Here is a 19,843-nt window from a genome sequence, read left to right as displayed (position 1 = left end):
TGCCAGAGCCTAAAGGGGCTACAAGAAAGCTGGAGAGTGACTTTTGACAGGGTCACGGAGTGGTAGGACAAGGGGGAATGGCTTTAAACTGACAGAGGGCAGGGTTAGATGGGATATAAGGAATAAATTCTTCCCTGTGAGGGTGGTGAGGCCCTGGCACAGGTTGCCCAGAGAAGCTGTGGCTGCCCCATCCCTGGAAGTGTCCAAGGCCAGGCTGGATGGGGTTCAGAATAACCCGGTCTAGGGGTCCCTGCCCCTGGCAGGGGGGGCTGAAATGAGATGATCTTTAAAATCCCTTCCAACCCAAATCATTCCATGATTTTACTTAACACAGTGCACACAGCAACCACCTGACAGCTACAAGGTCAGTACTTCGCCCGGTAATGCATTAAATACGTCTGGAGATTAGTATTCATAATTAGTGTGTGATTACAATATTTAGGGCCAGGTTTTGGCAGGCACCCAAGAACAGGCCTGGTTATTAACCACCCTGGCCCCACGTGGTACCTTGTGGGAGCGCTCCAGGCCAGTGCTCCCCCGACTCTGCCCCTCTGCACGACCAAATCATGCCTGAAAGCAACCCACCCCCTCTGGAAATAACAACCTGTGTGAAGCAGCGTGGGACTCTCTCCCTCATCCTCACTTTGAGAGCCTGATAAAACTCAAGGAAAATCAGGAATTGACCTAAATTACTTAATTTTAGCCGTTGGAGAGCCCAACTAGGCAGACTAGGGAGTCTAGAGTTCATTATTGTCTTTTACTCCCTTCTACAATTTAATTACTTAACCTCTTATGGTCTCAGAGACCGTGAGCCAAGAGCCGTGCCTGTGAGAAAAGGTTAACAGACTAATTATTTCACTTAAAATGGGAAAAAAAATGGCTTCTGGGGAAAACCAGAGCAGACCCAAGGAACCCTGCACTTCTCAGGCTCATGCCTGGTGCTTCCTCAGTTGTATTTTGAGAATTTTTACCCTTTCTACTACATTGGCCTTGTGACTCTTCCAAAGAAGCTGCCCCACCCAGGGTGTGGGGACACAAGCTGTGTAATTCAGTAAATTAAAGCAAACAAATAAAAAAAAGAACCAACCAAAACATATGGAGCGGGAAGATGGGAATACTCCACTAGGTCATTTCTTTCAGAAGAAAGCTGAAGCTTTTCCCAAGTACATGATGTTTGCCAGCACTTCAAGTCTAATATTTCCATTTATCTCAAAGAAAAATCTGTGGACATCACACGCAGAGGTTAAGCCCCAAGGAAACCATGCAAGTTCAGTGAGCAATTGAGAACACATCCGTAGTGCTTCATCAGCAATTAAATACCATCCACAAGTTGGATTTACCAAATCTCTTACTCACAAGAGCAGAAGGAACATTGACGCAATCAAAATGAGAAAAATACTGGTGTAACCAAGCAGATTTTTTTTTTTTAAATTAGACAGATGATACATAAAAAAAATAAAGTGTTACAATCACTCAATAACGTCTTACTACTGGTAAGGGTTATATTTATGAATCAGTACATTTTCATAACAAAATGTCATGTTTCATAGCAGATCCTTCCTTCAAATGACCTCAAAAAAGTTCTGAAACAAAATCCTCACCAAAACACTCTCAGCTTTGGGTCCTCATCCTGCATAACTATCCCTACAGGAATGCTCTCATTAGATGATGCAGCGATTTAAAAGGACTGGCATCTTATGTAAATGGATGTTATTGCTTTTAATTGCAGCCATAATTATGGGAGTGCCTCACAACTGAGTAAGGCCACATTAAGCAAACTTACTGGAAACTTCACAAACTGCTCCGCAACACTTTGGAAGAGCACCAGGAGTCTCACAACGGGTATTTATTCGGTCCCATCTTCAGCTCTCTGCAGAGGACTACCAAATCAATTGACCCTAATTGATCACACCAAGTTCTACTTAGTTTAGTGTCTTTTTGCCTCATAGGAACTAGTTTCTCTTGACGTGGGTCAATATAAACCATTTAATTCAGAATGAATGTCTTTAAAGATTTAAAAATCCTTAAGAGTCTTCAAGTTTCTTCAGTATTAACATCTTTTTATTTTTTACCTCCTCACACTCCAAAGAGCCACACAAGCACCATGGGACCTGCTACAGAGGTCCCATGAGCCAGGCTATGAGGTGTTGACAAGGAGGAGCGAGGGCAGGATCCATTTCAGCAGCTACCCTGGCACAGTCAACAAATCCCTGCTCATGGGAGATGCCAGAGCAAGCACCGTGCAAAGGACCCAAGGAACAGTGGAGGGTTTATAGTTCAGTCATGAGTAAGCAATGGCCCATCACTGCATTTCCACAGCTGAATCAGAGTCCTCCCTCTTAGCCTGAGGTTGAAGCTACCAACCTCACTGAAATCCATTTCCATGCCCTGGGTTGGAGTCAGGCATGGACAAAGTACACACTGCCTACTACAAGGCCAGCAGAAGCAAAGTGATGGCTGTAAACAAGAGCAATCCTCTGAGTCACCGGGGCAGGAGCCACAGCCACTCTACACCCACTGACACCCAGTTTTCTATGGTACCTGGGAGCTCAGGGTGCCAGGCCAAAACTCCCCAGTCCCGTTAACAGACCCGAGTACAACACCCCCCTGCTGCCATCTCCACCTCTACCCTCCTGTTCTGCCCCATGGCAGCCAGAGTGCCCAGGAAGGTGCCAGGTTTACCTTCCAGGCTATGTAACACAATCTTCTTAGAAAGCGGGGAAAAAACACCCAAACAGAACCACGATGGAGCCCATGTTCAAAAGTTTTGGTACACTTGCGTCACAGCTGTCATCCCATATTACACAAAGTGCCTTACAAACATGCCAGACCTCAATCCCCAGGGAGAGTCAGCCCTTTCCAAGGAAGGCCCCAATGAACCAGAAGCCAAATCTCACAAAGCAAGATAAAAAAGATGCAGATTATGTGGTTTTATGGTGTTGCCCTTAGGAATAAAGGAAGAAGAAGTAACCAGTTAGATCACTATTTGCCAAAGCACTGGTTTTACACCCTTCCTCAGCCAATGGAGGGCAACAAGGCTTGGAGGAGTGCGATGTAAACCCGCCTTCCCACAGACAGTTAAAAAAATTCATCCCAGCCAAGCCATCTCCAAAAATAACTCGGGAAGCAAACAGCCACTGCTACACTACGATTCCCTCTTTCCACGCTACATCTCCCAAACCTTCCTCCACCTTGGGCTATTCCAGCAAGAAGCCGCAAATCCCGTTTCCCACCCTGCGAGCTTCTGAGATGCCGGGCACCCTCACTCCTCGGTGGAGCTGAAAGGGGAAAATTCCGACCAGGGGGTCCAAGAAAACACGACCTTCCCCCTCCAGCCTTGCCCCGACGCGCGTGGATCTCTCGGGGTCTGGGGGCTGCCAGGGTGGGAAGCCGGGCTCCGGTGGGTGGGAAGGCAAGGGGTGGGAAGGGCAGAAGCTCCCAGCCCCTCTCCGTGCAGGGGGGTCCCCGGGGGTCCTACCTCGGCAGCGCCGGCCCTGCGGGAAGCGGCCGCGGCGGCGGCAGCCCCACATCTGCGGCTCAACCTCGGCTCCAGCGGAGGGTGGAGTGGGATGGAATGGGATGGGATGGGACGGACCGGCCCAGGGCGGCCGCGGGGAGCCCGGCGGAGGGTCCTGGCGGAGGGTCCTGGCGGAGGGTCGTGCCCGCGGCGCCCCGCGGAGCTGCCCGCGGGTGTGCGCGCCCCGCGCGGGGCGGAGCGGAGGGACCGGCCCCGGGCAGCCCCCGCCCCGCCGGGCACCCCCGCCCCGCCCCGCCGCTCCCGCCCGCGGAGATACGGGGGGATGCGGGAACGGAGTCGGAGGGGAGAGACTCACGTACCTCCGCGCGGGGGGACCGGCTGCGGGAGCGCCCGCACCGCACCCGCGGCTCCGCGGAGAGGCGGCTCCCGGGGCGCGGCCCGTCCCCTCTGCCGGGACCGCAGCCGAGCCTCCGCTCTCTGCTCGGGGCTTTGAGTTCGGTCAAATCGAGCCAAATATAAACAGACAAACAATCAGACAAACAAATAAATAAAGCCAAGTAGACGGGGGAGGTGGAGCGGCTGTAGCCATTTTGCAGACCTGGCTGTGAGTGCAGCCGGCCGGGCAGAGGATTGGGATCAACAGTGTGTTTGGGGGTTCGGTCAGCAACAAGCACCTCAGCCAGGCTCGCCAGAAGCTGTGCAGCTTCTCCACGGAGCCACAGGTGACCCCAGAGCTGACCCAGCGGGCCCAAGCAGAGCACACACCCCACCCGGGCACGGCAAGGAGACAAGACAGGGCTGGGATCCACATGTCAGTGAGCCCAAGCGGTCCCAGGTGAAGGCAATAGGGGCAATTACAGATTGTACCTGTGCTCAGGTCATTGTCAGGGCAAAGCCACCGACATGCTTGGGGACACAGCTTTCTCCTGCCCTTGCTGTACAGCATCCCTGAGGACAGGGATGGCAGCTGGAGCTTGGTGACAACAATCCTCTAGTTCGTTATACCAGCCTTGGGGTGATACTGAATGTGTGTGTTATTTTGTTCAGGTTACAACAGGTTATTTTTGTGGTTCCCTTTCCTAACAGCTTTGTAATTTCATTAGGCTGCCCATCTGAAGTAGGCATGAACAAACAGGTGTCTGTAGAACCTTTGGAGCTGTTATCATACTGTACGTCCTGCTCTGGGGTAAAGAGCTGGTGAGGCAGCACTGTGCTCAGGACAGAGTTGTTATCTGTCTTTCTGTGCCTTTGGCCTGCAGAGATAAGCAAACAAGTTTTGGGAGGGGGAAACACCACTCCAGATGAAAGAAGGTCAAACAGAAAATGAAGGAAGATTAAGGAACCATCAGTCTAAAGCCACTTAATAGTGAAAAATCAGAATAATTCCCCTTTAAGATGAAAATGTGAGATTTCATTTGATTTTGGTTTTGCTTAAAATTCACATGCAAATTTTCCTTACCTTGGCAGGATGTCTTTTCATCTACCTACACATCTCAGCCCTGCTTCCCAAGCTGTCTCCAAGTGATATTAAGTCTAAGTTTGCTGTCTGGGCAGCTGGTTTCAGACCCCCATTGGTAGCATAAGCATTGTAACTATGCCAGCTCTGCCTGGGGATCGTCTGATGCTTTAAAACTTTAGTTAACAAAGTACAGCTTCTTAATTTTTTATAGAAATTAAGCCACATGAAGGAAAGGGTGGTTTGTTGGTGTTTTTTTTTTTTTAAACAGGGAGTATTGCATGCTTATCTTCAGGTGATGATGCCTCCTGCAATGAGGAAACCCAGCAGCTGAGTTCAGTACGATGCTCAGTATCACTTCCTTCCAGTGTGTGCAGTGACTCAGAGCAAGGGTTGAGTTACTTTGGGCTGAGAGACCAAGCCCCTGCCACTCCTCCAATCCTATGTTGTAACTGCTCCCCTGGAAATCTGATTTCTTAGGAACTAAGGGTGAATACGGGGAAAAAAAAAAACATTTCGCTGTTGATGCAATGCTGCGGAACAACCTTCTTCCTGTTTGGGGAAGCATCAAAGTAAGATGCAGCTCTTTGTGCCACCCCTAGAACTCAACAGCTTCTCGAGCTGTTGCAGCACTCTGTAGAGGTGGAAGTCATCTGTGTCCACTTTCTGGACAGTACTTAATCCTTATTAACTCCCTATGATTTCATCTGAAGTATTAATGCTTCTTTTGCTTTATCTTCTTAAGAAGCTCAAGTGACTTTATGTAACTGTGGCCTTTTCTGTCCACTATTAACACAGTGTGAAGGAGGGGGATGATGTGCTGTGTACACACAGCCACCATGTCCCTGGTGCTGTTCTGGAGCAGAGCATTTGTCACTGGCACAGGTGGCATAGCTCAGAACTTGATCTAGTTAAGTCTGGTTTTGGTCTGACTTCTTCCATCTTGGAGCCATTTGAGAGTTTCTCTGAAAGAAATAACCTGCGATTCTGAACCCTGGGGTAGGGGAGAGGCCCTTGGTCTTGTCTGCTCTCCCCTTAAAACATCTTTTAGTCATGGTTTCTGGGCTTAGTGAAATCTTATCCCCATGTTCTCTTAAAAAAAAAAAAAAGTTTTTTTGCAGCTGGCGTGAAGCAGCAGGTAGTGAGGCAGGGCCAGAAATGGAGCTCAAGGGGGCTGGGCACTGCAGCAGTTCAGCCTCCTGTCCCTAGCCTTAAAAATGCAAGAAAACCACCCAGCTGCAAAGATTCCTTACTGCTTGGTGTTGGCAAAAAGCTTCAAAGTGACCCCCCTCTCCCCCTGGCCAGAGAGATGTAGCTCAGTATCAGCCAGAATCTTCCGCTCCTCTTGGCAGAACAAAAGGTCCCGAGTATCAGTTGCGAAGGCTGCTGGTAACCCAGCGCGGGCTGGGGGGCAGAGCCTCACCGGGGATCAAACAGGCTTCTGTTTTCTTCTGGTGGTTTTCGTCTTGGAGGATAACCATGCCTATCCTCCTCCACAGCTTTTTTGTGTGGGAAGGCACACCTTAGCCTTTCCTTGGCATTGTGCAGCGGCTGCACTCCCAGAAGGGCTGTACTGCAGGATCCTGACTGTGCCGAGGACTCGAGTGTTCTTAGAAGCAAATACCAGTACAGGTATTAATAGCAAGAATTGCTAGAAGTCTTGGGTTTTGCTCAGGCTCTGTGCAGCCAACCACTGATGAGGTTGTTGAGATTTTGTCTAAACTGGGGAGGTCTAGTTAATTTGGCAAGTGAAACTAGGAACTGATTCATGAAGGGAAAAAAAAAATCTGACAATTTATTTGCATTTAGGAGAACTCAGCAGGACAGAAGAACATTCAAGGTAAATATTCACAGTTTCTGCCTGGGATGTTTGATCCTAGCTTGTGCTTGGATAGACTGAGCAAGCTGGGTCACCCTTTCGGAAAATGTTTGACTTAGTCCTGTGGCCTTCTCAAAAATAATTAAATAGGAAACATTTCCACACTTACAGACCTTGGAAAAATCTTTTGCTCTAAATGTGGCTTTGTGGTTTCAAAGAACTGAAGAAAAGGCCACAAAAATACAGCTTGTCTTTGGCTGCTTGGCAAGGGAAAGCATCTGATCAGGCTTATCAGAAGAACTTGGCTGTGGCAGGCCTGGACTGCCTGGGGACACCAATCCTACTGACTGTTATTTTCACAGGTTAATTTATCCTGCATTAATGTGAGCCAATAATTTTTACCTCTGGATGGCAATAACTTGAAGATGAGTAAATCAACTGGATTTTTGTAGCTGTTTTAGCTAGGTTGTGGTCAAGTTCCTCAGCTTGATTGGAAGGTTTAAGCTGTTAGGTCCTTTGTTAGACTTCTTGGAAACTGGGCAAACGCAGGACTGCATTGTGATCAGTTGAGCCAGATAACACAGGCTTTTATTAAAGATATTTTTACAATCTTGACTCAAATTTTAAGTGTGCAGGAGAAGGATAAAAAGCAGAAACTAGTTGGTGAACTGTCAAGCAAAAGTTAATACAATACAATTATTCGTGTAGTCACCTTGTGGTCACTATTCTTGCTGTACCTTGTTTTTCTTTTCTCTGAACTTTTTTTTCTGTCCAGACTATAAGATCTTAAAAAATCAGGTGTATTCTTATCCTGAAGCATAGGAGCACGTTAAGGTACCCCAAGACTGGAGACTTTGGATGTTTGGGAAGCCTTATCTTTGCAAGTGGGAATTCTCATCTCCAGTCTAGTCAGACCCTAAGAGCTTGCCTGGCCTTTCTCAGGCCCTTTGGGAGAGGGGGATCTTGTTATGTGCATTGCTGGAGTGTTTGTTGGGCTATTTTTATGCTGCTCGGTTTTTTGTGTGTGCAGCTGTAGTCAAGTGCTGCTTCCTGATCCCAGACAACTGAGATTTTCCACAACCTTTGACTAAGAAAAAATGTATCTTTAATCACAGCTCCCCTTCACAACAGGCAGCATGTAAGAAGATTATATAAATATTATATTAAGCACATTTTTTGGCAAATTGCTTGCATTGGTGTTGCATTTCTTTCCACTAATGTCTGTGTAGTAGAAGAAATAAATGGCATGCTTGGCCCATAATAGAAATTAATACTCCAACGTGTATTCCTTCTATCTCACTTGGGGATTCCTCATCAATTAACTGCCTTGTTATTTTACATCTGACATCGATTTATCTACCAAGAACCCAGACCAGGGCATTCTAAAGATGAATGTCCTTACTCTGGGTTATTGGTAGGTATTTCTAGATAAAGCTGCTTAGGTAGAAATACTTTTTTCTTGCTTAGAAAACAAAAGTAAGGGGGTTTTTTTGGTAGCTACCAGAAAATTAGCACTCATATGATGCCTTCTAACCACAACTGAAGCAGAAAAGGTTTCATGACCTTTCTGACCAACATCCTGAAGATTAGCTCTGAGTAGATTTTGGTGGCAGTTCTTGGGCTCACCTGGTTTCATACACTGATGGGGCATTGATGACAGCTTTCCAAATTACTTCATTTAATTTGAATGTAATCACTGATTCAAAAAAATCTACAAGCAGATCGTCAGAGCAAACTGAACAACCCGTGAAATAAAAAGCAGCCTAGGTATTTTTAAGTGTGCAGCATGGATTTCTGACAGAAAATCTGTTCCCTCTAACTAATTTTGATAGGGTGGCAGAGATGCAGAGTTAAAGGGGTACCTTTGGGAGGCTCTTCGGTTTTAGGCCAGTGACTATGAAGAGTCACTTGTGCCCCAAGAGCTGGTTCATGCAGGCAGGGAGAGCAGACCCACATTCAAGAGTCACCACCTCCACTATTTTATAAAAGGAGAATAAGATTAAACACAGACCACCCCTTTTCCCAGATGCCTTGAAGACAAGGAAGCAAACACCTACCTCTGTGTATGTTCTGCTGAAGCTTTGCACAGCTCACACTCCCCAGGGTACGTCGGATTCCTCTGTTCAGACATCCACTGTGGTTCTGCATCATGCACTGTGACAGTATATAATATATCCTGGTAGAAGTCAGTCTTCCACCAACACTGCCCTTGCTCTGCTGGATGCTGCAAGTTATCTGTGTCCTCTTACTCTCTTTACACATTTGTTGCTATGGTGAGGAAAGCCAGGCCTTAAATATTGAGCTCCCTGTTATCTCAGCTGGTATCTGCTGCATGCAGGTATCAGCTGGTGTGTATTAAAACAAACAAGATAATTAAGAATACATGCTTTGCACTGAGGGCAGGTTCGGTCTCCAAGTTTTGGGTTTTTTTCCCCCCTGCTTCAATTCCAGTTTGGTCTGATTTTGCTGAAACTAACCTCAAACACTGCCCAGAGGATTACAACTATTTGTATCTTAATTGGGAAATAGCACCAGTAACCCATCAAAGCAAATTTTTCCTCCTGAGAAGTTATAATCAAATGCAGGACAGTTCACATAACATGTTTTGCTATACTCTTTGGTGTTTGCTTTAAGTCTGCACCAGCAGATTAGAGCAGGGTTTGGAGCACTGTATGGTTTTGTGCTTAGCGTGTCACTGGAAGAAAATGAGTTTGCAAGGTGTTTCATAGAGCACGAGTGAACGGCTCCACTGAAATGGCTCACAAGGTCTTACTCTGACCCTCCTTGGGCTGTTGATAACACTCCTGCTGACTTACTAATGCCAGCACTGGACACTGATTAGCCTGTTTTTAAAATCCCAGGGTGGAAAATAACTAGGAGAGGAGTTAGTGCCAAATCAGAGCAGCAGAGACGCTGCAAATAGCACGAGTGTTCTGCCCCTGGCTGTCCCCACGGCAGTGAAAAACACAAACTACACATTTCCTGGACAGAAAACATGGAAGCCCTTGCATCCCACATACCAGCCCTGCCTCTGGCAGGCCTGAAGCACTCGCAACAAAGGAGCTGCTGCTGCGCCCACATTTTTGTGGTGGAAGTCCTGTTCTGGTGCCCAGCCCCAGCACTGGCAGATTAAAAAAATTATGAAACAAAGTAGGACAAGTTCCCAACACATTTTTTGTTTTTATAACCTAAAGCAAGGTCTGCTGTTTGTGCTGAATGTTTAAACACTTGCTGAGGGCCCACAACCCGTGCTTCAGGGCTTACATTTTTTTCCAAGGAACTTCTGAAATTGCAATCTGTTGAATCAGAGGAATGAAGGCTGATATCCCTCCTAGTGCTCGGAAATTAGGAATGTCAAATCCAGGGCAACAGCCTCTGAAGAACATTTTAGATCTTTCTGAAATCTGGGGTTTTTTTAGATCTTTTCAGGTCTTTTCTAGAAATACCTGTGCAAGGGAAAAGATAAGGAGTGGGTAATTTTCCAACACAAAACACAAATACAAAGAGACTGTAAGAAAGATCCACTTTCATTTTAGGTAACTGGTAGCTCAAAGGTCTTGTGTTCAAGTCAGCGCTGCTCTGAGTGAGCAAAGCTGACACTGAGGGGGGTTTGGGATACAGGGTCTTGCATTCAAGATCTGGAAATTATTTCTGTAGGAGGTGAATGTTTCACTTTTGAAACAGTAATCAGAAGAGAGCTTTGACATTGCATGTGGGAGAAAAAGTGGCAAGCTTTAGTTAAAGTATTAACAGGAAAGCAGTGAAGCCTTTTGCACACCCTCAATGCTACTGGCTTCTACCTGATTTTGTTTATGGCATCTGTCCAAAGCTTTGGATGAAGTTAAGTGCAGCAGCAAATTATAACTAGTGGGGTCCTAAAGCAACTCCTGAGGTCTCAAAATATGGTCACCCCCTTGGTCATCTAACCACAGGTGTGGGCTGTTACTGCAAGACAAAATTGTAAACATTATCTCAGCGTCTGACTAAACCAACTTCTAAAAACGTGGAAAATTTCTCTGTCTGTACTGATTTTGAGGGGTTTAGTCAGGGAACAAGGCAGATGAGAACTTTCCTTGTTAGGTTATTAATAGGCTTCTAATTTCCTGCTTGTATCTGAAAAGTCTGTGGATTTTTTGGGAGGGCTTTCTTCCATCTGTTTTATGCAAGACTTAAAGTAATTTAGCTAAAGGGTAAGGTGTAGGTTATGTCCTAGTCATCTCAAAGCATTTAAAGGTTTCTTACTATGAGCATCTTCATTCTAGATAGCAAAACAATCCTTCAGGGCATCAGCAGTTCAATTCTCTCTGTTTGGGATAGTAAACTATGATAAGTAATTTGGATAAATTATTTCTGGAGATACATGGCTTAAGCAACCTAGACACAAAATAGCCAGTTGTTGAAATGAAACACTAGGCAATGTAAGGACAGTTTTTAAGTGACAGACTTCCCTTAGTTTTTGAAGCAGCACATGGAAAAAGCCTAAAAATCAATTTAGTGTGAACCCTGTAGCACAGTGGACGAGCGAGCTCTGCACACAGCAGGTTTCTCACTCATCCTGAGCACAGAAAACGGGAGCTGCCATGACAGCACCATAAGTGTATCCCACCCAAGAGATGTGGAGCAGCCAGAAATGTGAAGCACACAAAGGCCTGTGGATTGCTGCTGGCTCCCCTCCAGCACACTCCCATCGAGCGTGGGCTCGCTCTGGCACTGCCGTGGATTTGCAGAGCACTACATGTGTACAAGGCGTAGTGTGGTTCTCAGACCTGGAAAAAAACAACCCAGCAGATGTTCAGTGCTTCTAAGTTGCCTGCTGGCACCATGTGCAGTGTCTTTCTAGTCTCTATTCCTCGGAGTCTGGAGCAAGACAAGCTAGATTACATGAAATCCAGTGTCTTGGGTATCTTTAGATATGCTGTAAGAGGCAAGGACAGAGGAATAGCTACAATAAGCAGGATGAATAAAACAAATCCTCTTACAGATTTCAAACTATTATTTGAAAACTACAAACTGCATTCATGCCCAGGCTTGCATTATTTAAACAGCAAGAGAAAGAGCTGGCCCGAGTTTCCAGCCTCACTTTTCTTTAAGGGAAGACGCAAACCCACACCTAGAGACAGGGTTTCTGCAGGGCTCCTGTGGCTTCTGAAACATCTCTTTCCTCCTGCCCACCCCAATGCTTAGCTCAGTTAATGAATTGAGATAATACTGTGCCCAGGAGAACCCCAAACCAGCCCCAAAGTATGCACCAAATATTCAGTATCTGAACACTTAAAGCATATTAAATTACTTGAAGTTACAGGCACACAGCTCCAATCCCTTCCAGGCATAAAGACTACTTGAAATTCATGGTAATTTTCTTTGTGTGAATAGCAAGGTGAACTTTGCTTTCAGTTTCACCCTTTAATAGAGGGCAAATATCAGATTCCCTGTAACTTGGGAGGAGCATGTTTGAGTGTTCATTAAGTTAAATCACATTCCACATAAAAAAATACTAAGATAATATTGTTTCCAACATTTACACCCAACATTTACCAAGCTGTCTCTATAAGAATTAGATAAAACAATTAATTCTGGGCCAAAATCCAATTATGACTAATTTCTTTTCAGGGGCCCCCAGCTTGGCAAAGAGCTTGGCAATAACCCAGTGCATGTTTCTGAAAGCTGTGACTGGAGAATCCAAAGGTCTAATTATGTCTCCAGTGGCATATTCTCAGATACTCTTCAAGGTAATAATAAGAAATGAACAGGCTGGCTATAGTAAGTCTGCAGAAATCAAATATTGGTTATCATTGACAGGGTCCATACGACTGATGGAGGCGTTCACAACCCAAGTTGTTCTTGACAGGACACTGGTGTTAGTAACTGCTTTTTGAAAGAAATTTGTGCCCTGGACAGAGCATCTTGAGAACAGATGTTTGGGAACAGTAAACACACAGTGCTATGCAGCACAGTCCCAAAATGGATAGAGTTTACCTGAATCAGGGCCTAAGAACAGAGAACTGAGTATGATTCCCCCACCCCAGGCTGAACATTCAGATGAAGATGCCAACATCTTTATCTCAGCTGGACTGGGAATTCAGTGTTTCATGCCTTTTCCCAACTGCTTTAAAATAGGTATGGCTGAGTCAGTGTCCTGGGTTACAGAAATGGGTGGTTTTGCATATCATTTGAGGGCTGAACTGGTTTGCATATGGTAATCCAGGGGAAAATCAAAGTGGGGGCACAGGTTTCACTCCACTCCTCTCTGCCTGATGAGAAGTTGGAGAACACACTCCTCCAGCTACAGCCACACAGGCACATCTTTTCACTCCCATCACCTCTACTCTCTGGCCACTCCCCATTTCTCATCCTCTTGCCCTGTCATCTCCTTTCTTATGTCTTTTGCCATAAATTTTCTTCTATTTTTTTTTGGTGGTTTCTCTGAGGCATTATACCCTCAAATCCCCATCCCAAAGTGCAGCCCTTGGCAGCATCGCTAGGCACCACTGGTGTTGCTGGGGGACCCTCCCACCCCAAAATGTGCTGCAGCAGAAGACAAGGAGACACTTTCTGGGTGCTTTCTGGTTTTATTAACAGCCCCACAGCCAGGCTCCCAACCCCATGGTGAGAGTGCTGGGGCACAAGGTAGGGTCACCCTATCAAACCTGCTGTCCTTGGGGTGGGTCACTTGGAGAAGCCCTGGGTGTCACAGCGCGGTCCCTGCCACTCATTGTAGCACTGGCAGCTGAACTCCTTTTCCAGCTGGGAGACATCATTACCAGACTCCAGGCTCTGAGCCACCAGCCAGGGCTTGGCAGTGTGCAGATCAATGGTGAAGCGGAAGGGGTCAAGGTGGAGGAAGCCCTGCTTGTTCTCCTGGCGCACACAGCGCCCGTGGCCGGAGCACAGGCTCTGGCTGCACAGATCGGCACTGGCCGTCACATTGACGATGTAGTGGCCCAGAGGTCCCTCCACGTAGTCCTTCAGTCTCAGGCACATCTCCTGCAATGGCATGTGGTGTCACAGCCCTGCACAGCTGAGGAACTGGGGGTCCCTGCTGGCAGGGATGTGGTGCCACCCTCTGCACTCACCTTGGAGGCGCTGTAGTTGAGGCTGCCCCAGAGGATGATGCCAGCAGCACCCTGAGCTGCACTCTCCCCGATGGTGTTCATCAGGTCCTCCTGCACCCATGAGGAGAGAAGTCAGTGGTGTCCAAAGCCCCCGCACAGCCCCAGCAGAGCTAAAGACTCCCAGTGCCAACCCATCAGCCCAAGAGCTGTTCAGTATCCCCACATCCCCATTACCTGGGAAAGGAAGTCAACAGTGAGCTCGAAGGCAATCTGAGAGTAGGGCAGGACGGGGATGCCGCTGTCAAGGACACCACGCTGGACAGCGAAAGCTTCAGCCACACGGTGCCGGACGTAGGGGAGCACCTTGTTGGTGCCATTGAGGGAGAGGGGCAGGTAGATACTGGGGTAGAGTGCCCGGCTGCTCTTCCAGAGCCAGGACAGATTCCTGTTCCTCTGCTGCTCCACCTCTGGGCATGTCCCATTGTAGGGCAGGCTGTCAAAGTGGTTGTTGTAGCAGTCGGGGAAACCATAGAAACCCCAGTAGGCTTTGGAACGGAGGCTCTCGCCCAGCTGCAGGGTCTCGCTCATGAAATTGCGGGCGCTGTCCTCGAACTGCTGCTTGGCCACCTCCTCCACCTCCTCGGGGGGCCACTGCGGGTGCTGCTGCTGCACCAGCTCCTCTGACTTCTCCTGGTAGATCTTCATGGAACCCCAGTTGCGGATCCACAGCGGGCGCCACTTCTCCCAGTCAATGACAGCCAGCCCACTGTAGGCAGGGCTGGGCAGGGTCACCTTGATGTCCTGGGTGGCCTGCTGGAGGTGAGCCTCCAGGCTGGCATTTTGGGGGAGCCCCCCATTCACTGGCACCCCCTCAGATGTGTAGTAGGGGAGGAGACCCATCTTGTCGCTGTAGAAGAGGGTGATGTCCTGCCCGGTGAAGGACTGCTGGTCGTTGGCCAACACATCAAAGACCTCCAGGTTGAGGGTGACATTGTACTTCTCGGCACAGTGCTCCGTAGGGATGTTCCAGACAGTGACGAAGGGGCGGTTGACAAGGACAGGGCCAGGCCCCCCAGTGTGGGCCAGGGCAGGCAGGAGCAGCAGGAGGACCCAGCAGGACCACACCAATGCCATGGTGCAGGAAGGATCAGGGTGAGTCCCGGAGCTGCCTGAGGAGAGCCAGGACCTGGGCAGACGTCGATGCTTTTATCCCCAAGCTGGGACCGGCGTTAATCCTCACCTCCGTTCCCAAGCGGTACCAGTCACCCAAGGTCACCTTTCCCCCCTCTTCAAAGTCCCCGAAGTTATCAGCAGCTGGAGCACAGCACAGCGGCCCCGGAGTGGGGACAGCAGCGTGTGTCAGCCCCGCTTAATGACCGGCGGCGGCGGGCTCGGCTGGGAAGGAATGCGCAGAGTCAACACCCCATGACTGGCCGGCGAGGAGTGGGGCTGGAAAGACAAACAGACACGGACGCGGAGGCGGCGGGGGGTGGGGGGGGAAGGAAGGGAGGTCACGGTGATGGACGTGGGCTGAGCCGGGCGGGCGCCTTTAGGGAAGCGGAGAGCGACAGCCATGAGCTGGCTGGAGGAGGGCACTGCTGGGAAGAAGCTCACGGCATCGAGCAGGACCCGGCAGGACACAGCCCGGGGTGGCGCAGGAGGGCACGGCCTGGGGACGCTCACAACACAGGACAGCAGCCACAGGAGGGCACGTCCTGGGGACACTCACGCATGGGGACCGCCGGCACAGGAGGGCACGGCGGGGATAGGCACGTGGGGACAGGCACAGCAGCTGAGGGGTGCGGGCAGGAAGGCGGCTGTGCCACGCGGGGCCGGGCTGTGCCCACGGGCACCGCAAAGAGCAGTATCCGGAGGGGCTGCACGGGCACAGGCAGAGCAGGGCTGCGCCGGGCACACAGTGGCACAGGGACACGGGAGCCGCGCCAGGGCACTGCTGGGGGACACTCGTACACGGGACAGCGGAGCTCAGCGACGCTCGCGGCACGGGGGTGTCCCCACGAGGATCCCGCTCCCGGGGTGTTCCCATCCCGCAGCCCCAACACTGCCCGCGCCCCGGGGCGTGTCCCGGGATTGAGGGCGGGGCCAGGCGGGGAATCCCGGAGCAGAGCCGGAGCCACTGCGAGCAGGGGGAGGAGCCCGGGCGGGGCGTGGCGAGCGCGGCTCCACGTGGGTGGCCCGACCGTGGCTGCCCACGCGGCTCCGGCTCCACGCCGGGAGCTCCCGCCCTCGGAGCGCCTTCCCCGAGCGGCTCCGGCCCCAGCGGGAGAGCTCCCACCCTGCAGTGCCTCTCCCGAGCTGCACACCCACCCCCAGCACTCCCACCCCACGGTGGCCATGCCTGGCAGTTGGGTGACCCGTGGCCTCCACCCCGCCCCAAATCAGCCCACACCTCTCCCTCTCACCAGCTTTATTCGAGGTAAAGCACTTGACTGTGGGGCAGCACACAGGGGCTCAGCACCACACAGAACCCACTCCCCACCCCCATGTCCCTCTTGCCCCCATCCCTCTCTTTACAACAGGAGAGGGGCCCCCCTCCTCCCTCCATCCCCATTGCAACAGGGAGGGCAGAGATGGGGCAACACAGCTCTGCCCCTCACAGTGAGGGGCAGCCCTCATAACAAGCTGCCTCCCAGGCAGGGTAGTGATATCTTAAATAGGCCCCTACACCACAAAAAGGGGCAGCTCAGTCCAGGGGGGGTTAGCACCAGCTTGCAAGCAGCAACAGCACCCCGAGTCCTAGTGGTGCCAGGGGCCCAGGGGCATCATTGCCAGGGCCAGTGGGTGTCTGGCAGCTACTGCCCTGCCAGCCCTGGTAGCAGTGGCAGTGAAAGTGGGTCCGTAGGAAGAGGATGTCAGCAGAGGATAGCTGGCCCTCGACCCAGAAGAGGGGGTGCTTGGGGTGGTCTGCATCCCGGCGCCGCAGCCGGAAGTTGGTAGAGTTGAGGTGGAGGAAGACGTCAGCAGTGCTGTCCTGGCGCAGGCAGCGCCCCTGGCCCTGGCACAGTGTTGTGCTGCAGAGCTCTGCCGCTGTCGAGACGTTCACGATGTAGCGTCCCAGGTCCCCCTCCAGGTAGTTCTTCAAAGTCTGACACAACTCCTAGGGGAAAGGGAGCACCAGGGGCGTGTTCGTGTGACACAGGGAGAGAAGCACCTCAGATGGAGAGGACAGCTCAGCCACTGGTCCTCTGGGGGCAGGTGAGCCCTTCACCCATCATCTACCTCCCATGCAGACTGCAGACCCCAAACCTACCCGGTTTTTGGCATCATCTGCATCACCCCAGAAAATGGCCCCGGCTGCACCCAGTGCTGCGCTCTCTCCGACGGTGGAGATCAGGTCCAGCTGTGGGGACAGAGCCTGGTTAGTGCCCACAGACCCCACACAGCACCCACACCCCCAGCACAGTGTGCTCCAAAGCGTCCACTGCAGGGCCGAGGAGGCAAGACCCACCCCTGCTTCAAAGCCACGGGGAGAGGGGACTGTCCCAGCTCCTTGGGGACAAGACTTCCCAACACTGCCCTCCTCCTCAGGGGTTAAGCCAGCACAACACAGGGGCTGTGAGCTCACATACCCCAGGGTCCTGGCTGCCAGGACCTGTGCAGTACCTCCCAGGCACTTCTCTGGCAATGGTGACCATTGGTGCCAGTCCTGCCAGACACCCCATACCTAATGGAAGCAGTTTGTGGCATCCTATCATCCAGCCACAGAGGGGCTGAGCTGAGGGGGTCTCCCACGGTGACACCCCTTGAAGGGAAGGAAGCAGGGCTGGGCACCCCTCCTGCTTCCTGGGGCCAGCCACATGCCAAAGGGTGCTGCTCCCCACCCCATATGGAGACAGCCATGGTAGCACCATGAGGGCAGATACCAGTCTCCAGAGTCACTCTGCTCCAGGGAAGCAAGATGGAACACTGGCAGCAGAACCACCTCAGCTGACCCCAAAGCCCAGATGCCCAGGGCGTGGGATAAGGATGTCCCTGTGGTGCAGCCCTACCTGGCTGAGCACATTCAGCTTGCGGATGAAGGTGGGCCGGGTGTAGACAAAGACAGGTAGGGAGTAGTTGTCGTGGTGCTGCTGGGAGATGCGTATGGCCTCCATCACCCGTGCCCGCACAAACTTGCGGATGTTGGGAGTGGAGTCCAGGAGTGGGTCGAGGTAGATGGAGGGGTAGAGCGCTGTGCTCTCCTTCCAGAGCCACACCAGCTGGTCATTGCGGGTCTTCTCCACGTCTGGGCACTGCCCAGTATAGCTTTCCTTGTTCTTGCTGTAGTCATGGTTGTAGCAGTCAGGGAAGAGGTAGAACCCCCAGAGCTGCTTGGGTCGGATGCTCTTGGCCTTACGCAGGGTCTTCACCATGAACTCCTGGGCAGCCGACTCAAACTCAAACACTGCCTGCTTGTTCACCTTCTCGGGGGGCCAGTCCTTGTTACGCTCTGACACCAGACTCTGTGACACCTCCCGGTAGATGTCCTTGGGCTTCCAGTTGCGAGCCCAGACAGGCCGCCACTCCTCCCAGTCAATGACGGCCAGCCCTTCCTTGGTGGGCGACTGGATGTACTTGGTGATGCCGCCCTCAAGGCGGGCCAGGTGCTCTGGCAGGTTGCTGTTTTGAGGGACACCGCCATTGATGGGCACACCCTCGCGGGTGTAGTAGGGGTAGAGCCCCAGGCGCTCCTTGTAGAAGATGGTGAGGTCCTGCCGCACAAAGCCCTCGTTGGGGGAGGCATCCAGATCGAAGATGCTGAAGTCAAACTCCACCTGGTAGCGGGGCTTGCATTCCTGGGTGGGCACGTTCCAGGCCACCAGGAAGGGGCGGCGGGTGACATGGGGGGCGGCCGACGGCTTCTCGGGAGGCTGCCGGGCCAGGGCCAGCAGGGCCAGCCAGGGCACCGCCGCCGCCGCCGCGCAGCCCCCGCGCATCCTGCCCGGCGGGGCCTGGGGGCGGCGGGAGACGGGGGTCAGGAGCGGGGCAGGCAGCCGGGGGTGCAGGCAGGGGCGGGTCTGCCCGCACCCCCAAAGGCAGACCCCGACCCAAGACCCCTCCCGCGGCAGAGAGGTGAGCTGAGCCCCCCGGGGGAGTGCTGGCTCCCAGGAATCCCGGTTCCCAGCGGCTTCGTTCGCTCCCTCTCCCGTTCCCGCTCCCCGCCGCTCCCGCGGGTGCCGGCGCGGTGCCGCCTTTGTTCGCGGCCGGCAGACAAAGCGCCGGGGCGCGGCCCCCCGCGGCCACGCTCGGCTCCCCGCGCGTCTCTCACCGCGCCTCAGGCCATCCCCCGCCGCGGGCTCCAGCGCCGCCGCCTCCCCCCGCCGCCGCTTTTAAACCTCCCGGCGCGCACCACCCGCGGGGGCGCCGCCCCCGGCTCGCCCGGCCCCGCCCCCGTGCCCCGCCCGCGCCGCGCCGGGCTGGCGGCGCCGACCGCCGCGGGGCTCCGGGGCCGCGGGCTGGCGGCGGAGCCCCGCCGCACACACACACTTCCGCGGGACCGCCGCACCGGGCAACCGGAGCCACACCCCCCCGGTCCCCACGCGCTTGGTATGGCCCGGGAGGACCCGCCCCCCCCACGCGGCGGAAGGGGGCGGGGCGGGGCCGCGGCGGGGGCCGCCAGGGGGCGCTGCGGGGCACGGGGCGGGCGCGAGGGGACCCCAAAACCCGGGACTGGGGTGACCCCGAAACCCCAAAACAGGAGTGACCCCGGGACTGGGGTGACCCTAGAACAGCGGTGACCCCAGGACTGTGGTAACCCCAGCATCATGTCATGTCCCCAGGGTGGTGGTGACCTCAGAATCGTGGTCACTCCAAAACGGTGGTGACCCCAGAACGGTGGTAACACCAGAACTGTGGTGACCCCACGGTGGTGATGACTGTGGGATCATGGTGCCCCCAAAACAGTGGTGACCCCAGAGTGGTGATGTTCCCAGGATCGACATCACCCCAAAATGATGACTCCAGAATGGTGGTGACCCCAAGATGCTCTACCAGGATCATGTTGTCCCCAAAATAGTGGTGATCTTAGGATGGCGGTG

At 52.3% G+C, this 19,843-nt stretch overlaps 3 protein-coding genes across 3 annotated transcripts in view; all 3 read right to left on the bottom strand.

Moving 5' to 3' along the window:
• LOC108499763 (6-phosphofructo-2-kinase/fructose-2,6-bisphosphatase 4) overlaps positions 1-3,564 on the bottom strand; it is a 44,454-nt gene extending 40,890 nt beyond the window's left edge. Inside the window, exon 1 of the mRNA XM_017819944.1 lies at positions 3,479-3,564. Coding sequence (XP_017675433.1) covers positions 3,479-3,530 — 52 coding nt within the window. The 5' untranslated portion in view covers positions 3,531-3,564. The remainder of the gene's footprint in view (positions 1-3,478) is intronic.
• Positions 3,565-13,320: 9,756 nt separating this feature from the next.
• Positions 13,321-15,284, bottom strand: HYAL1 (hyaluronoglucosaminidase 1). Its single transcript, XM_017819863.1, has 3 exons — positions 14,040-15,284; positions 13,827-13,916; positions 13,321-13,737 (listed from the first exon to the last, which is right to left on the bottom strand). Exons 1-3 carry the CDS (start codon positions 14,937-14,939, stop codon positions 13,420-13,422), a joined length of 1,308 nt encoding a protein of 435 aa, XP_017675352.1. The 5' UTR covers positions 14,940-15,284; the 3' UTR covers positions 13,321-13,419.
• Positions 15,285-16,233: 949 nt separating this feature from the next.
• Positions 16,234-18,742, bottom strand: HYAL2 (hyaluronoglucosaminidase 2). Its single transcript, XM_017819858.1, has 3 exons — positions 17,816-18,742; positions 17,077-17,166; positions 16,234-16,923 (listed from the first exon to the last, which is right to left on the bottom strand). The coding sequence occupies exons 1-3, from the start codon at positions 18,740-18,742 to the stop codon at positions 16,525-16,527; spliced, it is 1,416 nt and encodes a 471-aa protein (XP_017675347.1). The 3' UTR covers positions 16,234-16,524.
• Between the last annotated feature and the right edge of the window lie 1,101 nt (positions 18,743-19,843).

Source organism: Lepidothrix coronata, unplaced genomic scaffold (assembly GCF_001604755.1).
Source record: "Lepidothrix coronata isolate B3197 unplaced genomic scaffold, Lepidothrix_coronata-1.0 Scaffold78, whole genome shotgun sequence".
Lineage (NCBI taxonomy): Eukaryota > Metazoa > Chordata > Aves > Passeriformes > Pipridae > Lepidothrix > Lepidothrix coronata.
The sequence above is the reverse complement of the archived record's forward strand: the minus strand, read 5'-3'. Positions and strand labels throughout refer to the sequence as shown.

Coding starts and splice junctions, on each gene's coding strand:
- HYAL1 (XM_017819863.1), bottom strand. CDS start 14,939: ATGGCATTGGTGTGGTCCTGCTGGGTCCTCCTGCTGCTCCTGCCTGCC. Junction 13,917..14,039: donor CTGTTGACTTCCTTTCCCAG/GTAATGGGGATG, acceptor TCATGGGTGCAG/GAGGACCTGATGAACACCAT. Junction 13,738..13,826: donor TCAACTACAGCGCCTCCAAG/GTGAGTGCAGAG, acceptor ATGCCATTGCAG/GAGATGTGCCTGAGACTGAA.
- HYAL2 (XM_017819858.1), bottom strand. CDS start 18,742: ATGCGCGGGGGCTGCGCGGCGGCGGCGGCGGTGCCCTGGCTGGCCCTG. Junction 17,167..17,815: donor AGCTGAATGTGCTCAGCCAG/GTAGGGCTGCAC, acceptor CTGTCCCCACAG/CTGGACCTGATCTCCACCGT. Junction 16,924..17,076: donor CAGATGATGCCAAAAACCGG/GTAGGTTTGGGG, acceptor CCTTTCCCCTAG/GAGTTGTGTCAGACTTTGAA.